The sequence below is a fragment of the Rhinolophus ferrumequinum genome, chromosome 20 (assembly GCF_004115265.2).
Source record: "Rhinolophus ferrumequinum isolate MPI-CBG mRhiFer1 chromosome 20, mRhiFer1_v1.p, whole genome shotgun sequence".
In the NCBI taxonomy this organism is placed as follows: domain Eukaryota; kingdom Metazoa; phylum Chordata; class Mammalia; order Chiroptera; family Rhinolophidae; genus Rhinolophus; species Rhinolophus ferrumequinum.
This window is the reverse complement of record NC_046303.1, coordinates 46,410,415-46,424,755: the sequence shown is the minus strand read 5'-3', so window position 1 is coordinate 46,424,755 and position 14,341 is coordinate 46,410,415. Positions and strand designations below refer to the sequence as shown.

Sequence of the window (14,341 nt, the reverse complement as noted above, 5' to 3'; positions counted from 1 at the left end):
AAGGAGGATGTGAGGTACAAATTGAGGAACTGGTGACAATCATTTATATTAGTTAAACACTCATTTTTAAAGATTTTTATTAAAATATAGCTAACATACAACATTATATTATTTTCAGGTGTACATCATAGTTATTCAACAGTACCTACACCTGGCAATATACATAGTTATTACCATATTATTGATTATATACCCTATGCTAAAGAAGTGACCACCATAAGTCCAGCAACCATCTGACACTGTACCACGCTATCACAGTACTATTGACTATATTCCCTATGCTGTATATTGCATCCCCAAGACTTATTTGTTTTATACCTGGAACTTTGAACCTTTTATTCCCTTTATCTTTTTCTCCCCTTTTATAATTTTTCAATTACAGTTGACATTCAACATTATTTTATATTAATTTCAGGTGTACAGCATAGACTTCATATAATTAAAGAAATGACCCCCCTGACTAGGCTAGTACCCACCTGGCACTATACATAGTTATTACCATATTATTGATTATATTCCCTATACTTTACATCCCCATGACTATTTTGTAACTACTAATTTGTACTTCTTAATCCCTTCCCCTTTTACACTCATCCCCAACCCCCTCCCATCTGGCAACCATCAAAATGTTCTCTATATCTATTAGTCTGTTTCTGTTTCATTTGCTTGTTTATTTTGTTCTTTAGATTCCACTTATAAGTGAAATCATATGACACTTTTCTTTAGCTCTCTGACTTACTTACACAGCACAATACGCTCTAGGCAAACACTCTTTAAAGTACACTCAGAGGATAAGGAAAGATAAAGAGTCTTAGACTTCAGGAGAGAAAGGACTAAGAGAAACAAAGATATGGAGAAGAAACTGATGGTTGCTAGATAGGAGGGGGTTGGGGGATGGGGGAGAAGGTGAAAGGATTAGGAAGTACAAGTTCATAGTCACTGGGATATGAAACACAGTATGGGGAATATAATCAATAATGTTCTAAAGACTATGTAGGGTGCCAGATAGGTACTGGACTTATTGGGGGGATCACTTCATAGATTATATAAATGCCTAAACACTGAGCTGTACACCTGAAACTGATATAAAATAATACTGAATGTCAACTATAATTAAATATAGATACATAGATATATATAGTCACAGGAATATAGTCAATGGTATCATAATAGCTATGCATGATGTCAGATGGGTAGTAGTCTTGGTGGGTTTATCACTTTGTGAGGGGTATAAATGTCTAAGCATTATGCTGTTTTGTACACCTGAAACTAATTTTTAAAAAAGGTAATTAGTACCTACAGACCAAAGTAGTACTGAGAACACACTAGAATCCTATGGCCAGAAGTTGATGAAAAATGTTGGGAAGTCAGGAAACACTTGATTAGAGAAAGTGAACTGTGAATAAGAACTAAGAATAAGAAGGTTCTGAATTCACGTGAGAAATTTTGGTTTCCTTTGACTCTTGCTCTAATTGAGGGATTCTAATTTGTAAGTAAGAAGAATCATGGATGTATACACTTAATGCTTAGTGTCTGATTCTTTTAATTATAAAATAACACGTGAGCATGTAGTCTCAGTATTTAAAATATGCAAACACTACCAAATAAAAAAATCAAAGCTCTCTATTATGCTTATCAATCCCAACTCCCTTCTAAAATGAAACATGTTGGTAATTTGCTCTGTAGCCTTCCAGGTCTTTTAAAATGAGATTTTAATATGTATTTATGCACATATATTGCATAGTTTTCTTGCAAGTTTCTTAAAATGTAAATGGAATGTATTATCCTGGCAACTTGCTTTTTTCATGTAACAATGTGTTCTGGAGAAGCTTCTGTGCCAGTTTATACTTATACATTTCTTCATCCCTTAATATTTGTACATTGTTTTTACACAGGCACTAATGACGCCCTTCCTTTTGCCCCCAGAATTAGACAAGCCAGTCACATCATCCAATGCCTTACGTGAGTCGTTGGAGGAGAAATTAAGAAAAGCCAGCTGGGTTCTCTATATTGGGGTCTTTGAGAAATAATGAGAAGCAAGAGAAGTGAAGGTTAAGCAGAAGCAGAACTCAGAGCCAGAGGTCGTTATGAGACCCTAAGCTTTTGGGAGCACGCAAACTTAGGGAGGGCATTGGACTTCCTACATTCCTACAGAATACTGGGCAATTGGTTTGAACCAATTTTGTGTAAATCTCAAAGGACTAAGAGACTTCCGCTGATGTTTTGGTCCAAAAGTGCTTGCACCTTTTTTTTTTTTTTTTTTTTAAGATAATGGTGCCAAGAGAAGGTAAAAGGGAGAAGAGAAGAAAGGCAAGGAAATAAAAACTAAATTTTTGGAAAATGAAATGAGAATTTGTATCTAGAACAAGGCAATGGCAGAAAGAAGGAAAACTCTAAAAGCAGTAAAATAAGCAATGAGTAATCTATAATTTATGGTGATTTTTTACCTCATTTTGTCTGATTTGGCAATCATATAATCCAAAGAAGACATTTCCCTTATTGTCCTAAAAAATAATTAACCAGGTGTTTATTAAATGTCATTTTTTCAGCAAGTTAAGATGTTACAGGTTTTCAAACAAACCTGCAATAATTCAATCAACCTTAGCAATAAGCACTCTAAAGTTCACAAAGTCGGCATGTCATTAAGGGACCCAAGTGGTTTCACCTGGTCACCGGGGCTCACAGAGTAAAATGGATTAAGAGCGTACAGCTCATTGAGTTTAGGGGACCTTGTCTAGTAGGACTGAGCATGGGGAAGGAGCCAATCTTTCTGTACTTCCATTTATTTAAGAGAATATGTATGATGGATATTGGGAGTGGCTGGATCGTGACCATGATATTCTTATAAGTAATACTTTTTTGAATCATACAGTTCCTTAAGTGCAGCATACTTATAACTAAAACTTAAAATAAAAACACTTTTAAACAAAAGTACAGTGATACAACTATGCAAAACAAACTGGCCACTGAAATTGTTCTTTCATGTTTCTGCACTACAATAAAGTTATCAGTAAAGTTAAATTTTTTTCCTAAAATACTTAACAATGAAAATACATTGTTAAATAATAATGCCTCAAAAGTCTGAGTGTATCTAAGTCTGAATAGATGACATAGAGTAATTGTATTTAATATTTTCTCAGAGATAAAAAAATTAACATATTATTAGGTTTAAACATCTTTTACTTGACAGTTTCCTATAGAAAGTGGAACTGTTCATTTATTCAAAAAATTTGAGCACTCTGTCAGACATTATGCAGTTTTATTTTATTTTTAAACAAGAAGACACTTCATAAAACTGAATTTAAATCACCCTATTCAACCTCACAAAATAAAAAACTCATATGCTAAAGGTTAAATGCCAAACAGTCTGATTCGTGACCCTTCAATAAGATAGAGCATAAATTCTTTAAAAAAAGAATATAGTTAAAATAGTAAATTTTATACTATGTATATTTTACCACAATAAAAAGAGAATATAGACATACCTTATAGGTATAGATTATATTTCCATTTCTTTCAACATTCAGTACACGTAAGCTCTCATAATTATTTTCGAAAATACCTGAAAAGATAATAATAGAAAGTTAATATTGAGGAGATGTTTAAGAACACATCTAACAAATATAATATTAGTGAAAAGCCAAGTACAAAAGAATACGTACTGGTAATTCCATTCTATAGAGTTTACAAACAGGCAAAGCTAATCTACTATATTAAAGGTGAGAACAATAGTGACCTTTAAGAATGAGGAAAGGGGCAGTGATTGGGGGGTGTCTCAGGGGAGCTTCGGAGGTGCTGGTAATGTTGGCAATACTGATATGCTCACTTTGCAGTAACTTACTGAGCTGCACATTCTTGTCCTGCATAGATTGCTTCATGTATGTTATATTTCCATAAATTTTAAATATCTATTAGTTTTTCTTTATGTATTTTGAAGCTGTTATTTATTATGGGCATAAAAATTTAGAATTGTTGTAGCTTCCTGTCAGGAACTCAGCAGAGCTGAAAGAGTAGTAGATTAAAGCCACAAGCTAAAAAAGCAAGTAATAGTCAAGGCTTTTATCATTTACTGTGATAGTCTAAGCAAAAGGCTAAAGCAGAGAAAGCACCATCTTCCCAGTCCATTTCCCCCATGGAACGGGTGAAGGGTCAGCAGCTCAGCCCAGAGGTAGGGGGCCCAGAAAGCCCCCAATAAAAGGCTCCTGCAGTACTGTGGACCTAGGAGCTCAGGAGAGAGAGAGGGAAAACAACTAAGAGTGAAAAGTACCAAGTACTGAGTCAAAGTGGAAAAAAAATACCTTCAAGGTTCCCCTCCTTTTCCTGCTAATGGTTTCAGCAGAGGCTCCTGATAAGGAGGCCTCCAAATGAAGGCACCTGGGCTGGGAGTGCCGCTGTGCATAAGGTTATGGTCAGCCAGGGGGCCCTGAGTCTTAACTTTCAGAGACTGCAGGGCACTGGCTATGCACCAAGTCTGGTTTGGGGAGGGCAGCTTCCCCCCATGAGGCCTGCCAAGTAAAGCTTTTGTAATTGCATATGGATGGGTCTGAAAAAATCACACACAGGTTTTTAACCAGGAGCTGGACTAGTCAACCCTTTATTCATTATAATATGTTGTTATCTTTAATAATTTTTTTCACTTTAAAGGCTACTTTGTCTGATATCAATATATGTAGCTACATCAGCTTTCTTTTGGTCAGTGCTTACATAACTTTTTCTATTCTTTTATTATTAATCTTCCTGTATTCTTCCATGCAGATCCTTTAGAGTATTAGTCCATTTACATTTAATGTAATCCCTGATATACTGAATTTATATCAATCATATTACTATTTATTTTCAATGTGACTCAACTGTCTTATTCTTTCCTTGCCTTATTCTGGATTAATCAGAGTTTCACTATATCATTCTTCTACCTATTAACTTATCAGTTATATATTCTTTTTATTAATTACCCTAAAGATTACATGAACTCTTAACGTAGTATGTTTTAATATATGTGGTGCCAAGAAATGTGAGGCAATTGAAACTCTCATACACTAATAACGGGAGTTGGAAAACTGTCCAGTATCTACTGAAACTGAACATATATGGCTCAGCAATTGGAGTTATACATATATCCCAACAGAAATATGCACATACCCGTTTTCCCGAAAATAAGACCTAGCCGGACAATCAGCTCCAAAAATTAATATAAGACTCGGTATTATATTGTATTATATTATTATTATATTATACCCGGTATTATATTATATTATGTTATTATTATTTTAGACCTGGTCTTATATGGTCATATTAATTTTTGCTCCAAAAGACAAAAATTGTCCGGTTAGGTCTTATTTTCGGGGAAACACGGTATTTCAGCAAATGACACAAACCATGTCTATAGCACTATGTTCATCATAATAGCCAAAACTGGAAACCCAAAATATCCATCAAGTGGATACCCAAATAATGGAATACTGTACAACAATAAGAATAATTTCATTTGCTATCACATACAACATAAATAATTGAGCAAAAAAGCCCAGATCCTCCCCCTCCCAAAAATTCACAAACCATATGATTTAATTTACACACAAGTTTCAAAAGTAGGTAAAATGAATCCACGGTGCTGGATAAATGATAGCTGGAAAGGAGCATAAGAGGGAACTTGGGGGTTCTATTAATGTTCTTTTTCCTGTTCTGAGTGATAGTTACGTGAATGTATTTCACTTATGATATGTGTACTTTTCTGTGAACACCATATTTTGCTGAAGGACATAAAGATTCTTTACACAAAACATTTAACTTATAAGTTAACTGACTGTCATGTTTCTGCTAAAATTTCAGGCTATTCCTCTCAATTCCACAGTTAAAGGATTTAAACATTGGTATATACAACATTGGTAATTATCACCATTAATTGGGGAGAAATGTCTAGTTCCCCAATTCCCTCAAAATTAAATTGCTTTAACTTCACTCATTTTCCATACATGAAGAGCATTTTTATTTTTTTCCCCTCCCCCCAACTCCGGTTCAAGCCGTTGTTCTCAGTCTAGTTTTGTAGGACACAGCTCCCTGGCCCATGCTGGTATTATGAGCCTTGCACTCCCCTCTGGCTGAGGCAGTTGGTCAGCCGCTCACAGCAGCTCTCGCCTGCAGGCAGCCGGCCACGGCAGCCCACGGCAGCGCACTGCGGCCTACGGCAGCCCACGGCAGCCCAGCTCCAGGTCGAGCCATTGTTCACAATCTTAGCTGTAGAGAGCGCAGCTCACTGGCCCATGTGAGAATCGAACCAGTGACCTCGGCGTTAGGAGCACACTGCTCCAACCATCTGAGCCATCGGGCCTCCCCACATGAAGAGTATTTTTAGATGTTAAAATATTATGTTGATTATGACAAACTCCAATATTCAGACAAAACATATGCAATATATAACTCGGAGCAAATTTAAGTTTGTATTCCTGATTAAAATGGAAGAAACAAGATACAAAATAAGGATAATTGGTGACCTGGACTCCTGCACTAGAGCTGGGGGTGGGAAACACTTAAAGAGACAAAGAGCAGGTTTCACTGAGAACTTAGGAATCATCCTGAATCTCTCTTCCCCACTCCTCACAGGAAGAAGCTGCCTAGATCTTCTCGGGGTGAGGCAAAGGGAGAGGGGAAGTATTTTTTTATATGTGATATATACACTTTTCAATGTATATTGAGCTGTCAGACATAGTTCCCATTGATTTTTTTTAAATGAGAATAATCACTTAGTCTCTCAGGAAAATAATATGATTCAATTAACCTGCTACTAAACAGTACTTCACAATTTTCAGAGTTCTTATTTCTAGCTCATCCACACTGTGTAAGGTATTATGGGCCCAGCGTAACGATAAAACAATTGAGTTTGAATGAGGTTAAGACACTTGGCAAATATCATATGTCAAACAAGTGACACAGACTCATCTCAAACCTAGAAAAGTGTAAACAGAATGAACTAAGTTTCCTGTACCACATTTACAATGAAAAAACGAATAATTACTGAAAAATCCTCTTAAGGCAGATTTTGCAGACATCTAAAGAGAATATCAGTGAGTTTCTTTTCATCCTGTACATGACTCAAAACTTCTGGAATGCAATGTGTCAATATTTTGAGAAGTATTTTTTTTCTTTCAAGATTATAAGGATGCTGGGAGAGAACTTCTCAAAAGTACACTTAAAAGGTTTCAGCTAAGATAACAAACTCCTTTACAAGAAATCTTGGTAGGAAAATTCAATTCCCTTGCAAAGCACAACTATTTTGAAATCACTAAAAAAGTAAGAGAAAAAAATTCAAGTACAGATTACAATAAATGATACATGCTTATTCCATTAAATATTAGGTTGGTGCAAAAGTAATTGCAAAAACTGCAATTACTTTTGCACCAACCTAACAATAGTTCTCAACTCTAGCTGTCCATTAGAATCATCAGGAGAGTTTTTAAAAGAACATGGGTACCCAAACCCTACCCCAAAATACTGATTTGATTGGGCTGGTGAGGGGGTCTGTTCTCTGGGGTGTGTGTGTGTGTGTGTGTGTGTGTGTTCCCTGGGTGAGTCTAATGTGTAGCCAGAGTCAAGAACCACTAAACTACATATTTATAATATATATTAAACAGTATTCATTAGATAGCATAACTGAGACCAGGTTATAATGTAATCATGGTAGACAGCTGAAAAAAATAATAAAATTAATGCCTTCATGGGTCTGTTAGATAGTAATAACTGCAGCCTTAAATAATCCTGCAGTTATGTACATGGTTCTCATCTCAAGGCCATTTGAATTAGACACATTTGGCATTGTTGGAAATCCAGAGACCAGCGTCTTACCATGCAACATTAACCCATCAGCCCTTTCTCCCCAGATAATTGCTCATGTTTTAGACACACCCTTTTAAAAGAACTATTCAATAACATCTTTGCTTATTCATGCTGACTCTTCTCCCAGCCATTCATCACTGGAAAGTCCAGAGGAGGAAGTTCAGCAATTTCAAATGAGGAAATGAAGTTTAATTTTACAGTTCAGTGTACTCAGTGCTCATGAAGAAAAAAATGTAGCATTTTGATAGATATGATACTTGCATAAGTAAATCTACTAAAGAAAATGAGAGTACTTAGATATTAAAGGTGCTGGCAAGTCACAGCTCACGTAAAATTTAAGTTGGTTTACCAGATATTCTTGTCCATTTCAATCTATTCTTTGCTAAAAACACAAGTGATTTCACTTTACAGGAATATGTTTGACAAATTTTTTTCCCAAAAACTATGAGACAAAAATCAAATTAAAAAATATTACTTGTTTTTCCAATGACTACACAGGGTGGGGTGCGGGGGCGGGGGAATCTCACAGCCTTATACAAAAATTTGAACTAGTTCCTGATACACAGATCAAGAGGTGCCAAAATATGATTATACCCATGACATTTCTGTTCTGTAAATAATTCACATAAATCCTCACGCTCAAATGACCAAATATTATAATTCCTAAATTTATAAAGTAAACACTATTATGTGATTTAGAATCCATATTTTGAATAAAATGAAAAAAAAATAAGAATGGGGGATTCGTTAAGAAGCAATAAAAAGGGATGAAAATGAGAAAAGGAGACTAGGAAGGTAGGGGAAAGAAAAGGGAAAAGACAATGTTGAGAGAACAGTGAAACAATGAATGAAAACAAAGTAACTAAGCCAATCCCATGACCGCCAAATAGATCTGGCATATACAGGAGGCAACTACAACAACGAAATCATTACTCAAGTCAGTCACCTGGTAGAATATATCACTTCCCTGGTAAAGATGAATGATTATATCATTTGAAAAATGAATCAATCTGGTGTATCATAAACACAAGAATGACGAAAGCAGGCAAGAAGATATGGACAAGAAAACATACATTCTTTCTGGTCTTACATATACATGACATTTAAACCTTAAAAAATTTACATACCATAGACTTTTTCTTAGTTTCTTGAAGATGTGATACATCCCAACAGGGGATTAAGTATTGGATACAAAAATTAATATATAAAAACTATTGTACTGCTATTTACCAGTAATACTTTGAACACGTAATGTTTTTAAGTGTGCTGTTTATGAGAGCAACAAGAAATTAACAACAACCCAGGAGTAAATCTAGCAAAAGTGTGCAGAACTTTCATGGAGAAAATTCTAAAACATAGTAAGAGTCATAAAGAGGACCTAAATAAATAGCAAGCTATGCTTTATTCATAGTTGGGAAGATTTAATATTGTAAAGATGCCTGTTTTCCCCAAGCTGATCTATAGATTCAATGCAACTAAAAAATTCCAACAGACTCTTTGGTGGAATCTGACAGGTTGATTCCCAAAAAAATATATATGAAAGAGCAAAGGACACAGAACAGCCGAGATGCTGCTAAAGACAGAGGGGAGAAGACTTACCCTACCAGTTATCAAGAATTATCATAAAAATAGTTATTAAGATGTCTTTGTATTAAGTGGACAAAGGAACAAAATTAAGAAACAAGAAAAGGAGCCCCATATGTATATGGAAACTTGATGTGTGACAGAAGTGGCTTTGCTGTCAATGTGAAGAGGCAAGGCATATCATTTGATTAATGATATTAGAAGAATCAATTACTAATATGAAAAACAATAAAATTGGATTCCTACATCATATCACACACAAAAATAAATTCTGTATGTATTAAAGAACAAAATGTGAACAACAAAGCTATAAAGCTTTTAGAAGTTAATATAAAAATGTCTTCATGACTTCTAAATAGGGGAGAAGTTCTTTAAAAGAGCCAAAAAAGCACAAACCATAATGGGAAAAACTCATAAATTGGACTCCATTAAAATTAAGAACTCCTGTTTATCAAAGGAACCATCACACACAAAGTAACAGATTGAGAGAAAAATGTTTGCAACACATATGATGAACAAAGGACTAGAATCATGAATCCATAAAGAACCCTTAAAAATCAATATGGAAAAAAATGCAATATAAAAGTAGACAAAAGGATGAACAGACATCTCATGGAAGGAGAAACTCAAATGGTCAATAAATATATAGAGATACTCACCTCAGACCAATGAAACAACATCTAGACCCACCAGCTTGATAAAAAATTAAAAATCTGGAAATATCAAGAGCTTGGGAGGATACAGAATACCAAAAACATGCCTATACTATAAATGGAATATTAATAAGTATAACTACTTTGGAAAACAATTTGGCACTACCCAAGAAAAATAAAGACGTGCATAGCCCATGACTCAGCAGCTCCACTGTTAGACAGCCTTCCTAGGGAAATTTACACATGTGTCCACCAGGGAACACACACACACACACACACACACACACACACACACACAGTCGATAAAAAGCACTGATTATAATACATATCCCAGAAATCTCCCAAATGCCACCAACCAGGGAAAGGATAAGTAAAGGTGGGTTCTCAGGGAAGCACCCTGAGACAGTTTAGTATCCAGGATGTTCATTATGGAGTGCTTAGTAAGGTGGGATCAACACCTGCAAGAGGAAGGAGAAAGGAGCAGGACCAGGTAGGGGAGAAGTCAAGCTGCAATGTAGGCCCAGTAGCCTCAAGAGACCTCAGGGTCCTCCATTGGAGAAGTTCTATAACTGAAATGGATTGTCAGAGTTGTCCCATGTTGAATCAAAATGGCCAGGCCTGTACACCCCATCTAGATGTGGGCCACACCCAAAGGGTCAGTTGGGCAAGGCAGACAGCCCTGTGCCAAGGCAATCCTTGAAGGGCCTGACAGACCAAAACTATCTGCTGACCACACTCGGAGCACCTGGGACAAGCTCTTCCTTGAAAGGAGGATCCAAGCAGTGCATCTCCACGTCCACTATATTGTTGTATTAGGTTGGTGCAAAAGTAAGTGTCATTTAAAAGGTTAAAAATAATTGCAAAAACCGCAATTACTTTTGCACCAACCTAATATATTCACACAGTGGAATACTACACAGCGGTGAAAAATTAATGACCTAAAAGTACAGTAGTCAACATGGATAAGTTTCACAATATGGAGAAAAAAAAGCAAAAAGAATATATATAGTATGCTTTCATTTACTTAAAATTCACAAACAAGCAAAATGAAATTATACTTTGCTTAGGGAAAATACATATGGGTTAAAACTATAAATAAAATCACAGGAATGTTAAAATATAAAAGTTTAAATGATTGTCACCCCTGGGAGATGAGGGATAGAGAGAAATAGGATCAGAAAGGGGACACAAGAGCCTTCAAAAGTCTTGATACTGTTCTGTTTTTAAGGTGGGTACATGGTTTTGTGTAATTATTGTTATTATTTATAGCTTATATGTGTTAAAATATTCTTTTGCATACTTGTTTTAATTTTTAAAAGAACAAATATTTTCTCCATTTATTTCAGGAGAAACCATTTTCCCAAAGTTCAACCTAGAACCAGGAGATGCAGTAACCAAATCTGGTCTCCTTATTCCTTACCCCTGGTTGACTAAAAGACTAACTATCCTATAGGCACTGAATTTCCATGGCTGACATAGCCCAGCTCCCGGCTATTTTGCCACCACTAGGAAATCTTCAATTATATTTGTTGATGTAAAAATATTAAGGCTTCAAATTTAGATAGCAAGTGTGCAGAGAAGAGACATTACAATGGTATAATTATTCACAATTTACATTTGAAAAGCTGAGACTTTGAAAGGAAAATAACTTGCACAAATGTGTGGAGTAATAGCTGTGCTAGAAATAAAATAGAATCCCAGATTCCCCTGCCAGTGCTACAAATTATAGCAGAGGAAGAATTTTTTTTTTTTCTGAGCTACCACCCACTGGTGATTATCAGTAGTAACAACTTCTTTTAGTATAACAGGGCTAATATCTTGCCAAGATGCTCTGCAAAAGCAAAAGACTACCAATTTAAGAAAAAAAGCTGCTATGTCTAGTAAGTTTACTTTCTGAGAACCCAGGGGTATCTATTGTTTAGTGGAATGTCAACACCCAAGTTTGTATTTCTTCAGAGATTAGTGAAAGACACAAGGGAGCCAAAATCTAACCAGCTCATACACAGCATTTCAATCACAACACGCATTACTGAAACATAAGGCTGCGGCATTTCTCACTCCAACTAACTTCTCACTTGCAGACACCTGCCATTTAGCTGTAAGGTGGAGGTTCAGAGAAAAGCACCAGTTTGTGGTGGGAAACAGACTTGGAACCGCCTATTTTAAAAAGTTAAACCTTAAAAAACTCTAGACATTCACGAGACTTTGTAAAATTTCCCCCAAAATGGTAAGTTTTGCTAATAATGACACGAGTCATTAGTCAAATTCACTCGTCAAAAGCAAGTCTTGAGCTACAAAAACATGATTCCTTATTTGGAACAATCAACATACCAAGACAAGGAATCCTACAAACATTTTGCTAAAGCCACAGGATAGTGGAGATATAAGGTAGGGACAGAAAACTTTCACCAGAGGTTAAGGGGAAAGTTGTAAACATGGGTAATTTGATAGCCTTTCCCCAAAAAATGCCCGGCAGCAGTCTACAGTGTTTAATTAAGGAAAAACCAGAGGGGGGAAAAAGAGAGGTGAGCACACTGGAGTGTGAGAGCTACTGTGTACAGGTGGGATTCAGGGGTGTGACTGCTTTGAAGCTGAATGTAAGCACTGGAGATACATCATTACTTACAGCAAACTTCTTCAAAAGAAAATAAAAAGCACCTGGGAAATCAGAGTTCCCCTTCTTTAAAGTTTTGATTGATCAATGCTGGGAAGGTTCAAAAGTCACTTTTCACTCCCTCATCAAAATTCAAAACAAAGGATTTTTTGTGACCGACGAAAACCAATGTCCCCAGAGGCAGCTGGCAGGAAACCTGAGCATCACTTTGACGCCGCCCTCGCGGGCGGACGCAGGTGCTGCGCTGTGGGTGGAGGGATGGTGCTTCTTTGGAAAACAGCGGGTTTTCAGTTCACTGCTCACCGCCTGCACGCGGACCGCTGACCTCTTGCACTTCACATCTGAAGCGCCGTGACCCCTAAATCACCGACACTGTTCACACCGATGCAGAAACACGTCTCACAGATGTGGGGACAAACTGTCCAACTGTTAAGTATTTACATAATTTTCTTGGTGGCCATGATTCCTCTTTTCTTTCTCATAACACAAGAACATCCAGGAGCCCCTAGTCTTGACATAGCCCATACCAGAGTAAGTACCTTCCCAGACAGGTGAGATGTGAATGTAGCGGAGAGAACGACCCTCTCCCACGCCCCGCCAATTTGGGTCGGGGGAACGGAGTCTCCGCAGCGGCGCCTCCACGCCCTGCTCTGATGAGATGATGCTGAGGGTACCACTAGCCCCCCCCCGCCCCGCCTTTCTGCTACAGGTGAATTACTGTGGGCAACAAGTAAGCCAGAGGCTGGAGGACTCGCTACAAGCAGCAGTGCAGCCCAGCCTCGACCTTGCCCAGGGGCTGCCCCTCCTAATTTCACCCACTGGCCTGGGGTGAGGGTGGACAGCCCGGACTCCAAAGAGGGAAGCTCACGTCTTCGTCACTAACCTTCACAGGTTGGCGGGGCACACAGGCTGCCCCCCACCCGGTCTAGTCGTTGCACACCATCTCAGCCCAGCCTGGGAGCCCCCTAGGTATGAATGACTCAGACTCCCAGCCTCGCCGGCTCCCACCCGCTTCCCGCCACCCTTGACGCGCGCCGCCAGCACCTGCGCCGCCACCTCGGGCCCCAGCGCCCGCTGACGCCGCCCGCTGCGCCCGCAGCCACGGGAGCACGTCCTTCCGGAGATCGAAGTCGGCGACCAGACTGAGAACCATGGCTGGGACGCGGCCACCGGGCGGCTCTGGGGCACCGCGCCGCGGGCATCCCCGGCCAGCGCTGGCTACCTCGCCCCTGTCCCCTGCGCCCGCCCCCTCCTTCCTCTCCCCGCCTCCCCGCGCCGGCCGCTTTCGGTTCTGCTGCTTCCCGGCAGGAGAGGACTCAAGCACCGCCTCCCAGCCTGCTCCGAGCACCGGAGCCGTCAGCTGGGCACTCTGGGCTGGAAGGGGGACCGAGGCGCGGGGACCGGGCCCACCCAGGCCCCGAACCTTCAGTGTGTACCCTCCAGGCGGAGACAGAAAGGGCGGGAAGATTTGGGTTTTCAAGGGCTCCGGAGGAGCTGTGGCTAGACCAAAGGTTTCCAAACTGCTGCATTTTAGATGTGAGCGCTAGGCATTTTTCTTTCCTTTTTCCTTTCTTTCTTTCTTTTAAATCCCCAGGTGATTCCGCTGTGCAGCAAAGTTTGGAACCCACTTGGCTAGAGTTAGCACTAGCTGGGTTATCTG

At 38.5% G+C, this 14,341-nt stretch overlaps 1 protein-coding gene across 2 annotated transcripts in view; it reads right to left on the bottom strand.

Moving 5' to 3' along the window:
- GSAP (gamma-secretase activating protein) overlaps nucleotides 1-14,341 on the bottom strand; it is a 124,462-nt gene that overhangs the window by 90,360 nt on the left and 19,761 nt on the right. The window contains exons 1-3 of one of the 2 annotated variants that reach the window (XM_033088712.1): nucleotides 13,726-13,904; nucleotides 3,486-3,562; nucleotides 2,448-2,504 (exon numbers count right to left, since the gene is read on the bottom strand). In XM_033088712.1, the coding sequence (XP_032944603.1) occupies nucleotides 2,448-2,504; nucleotides 3,486-3,562; nucleotides 13,726-13,834 (243 nt within the window). In that variant the 5' untranslated portion in view covers nucleotides 13,835-13,904. Of the gene's footprint in view, nucleotides 1-2,447; nucleotides 2,505-3,485; nucleotides 3,563-13,725; nucleotides 13,905-14,341 lie in introns of those variants that run through there. The other variant, XM_033088713.1, reaches the window with a different exon arrangement.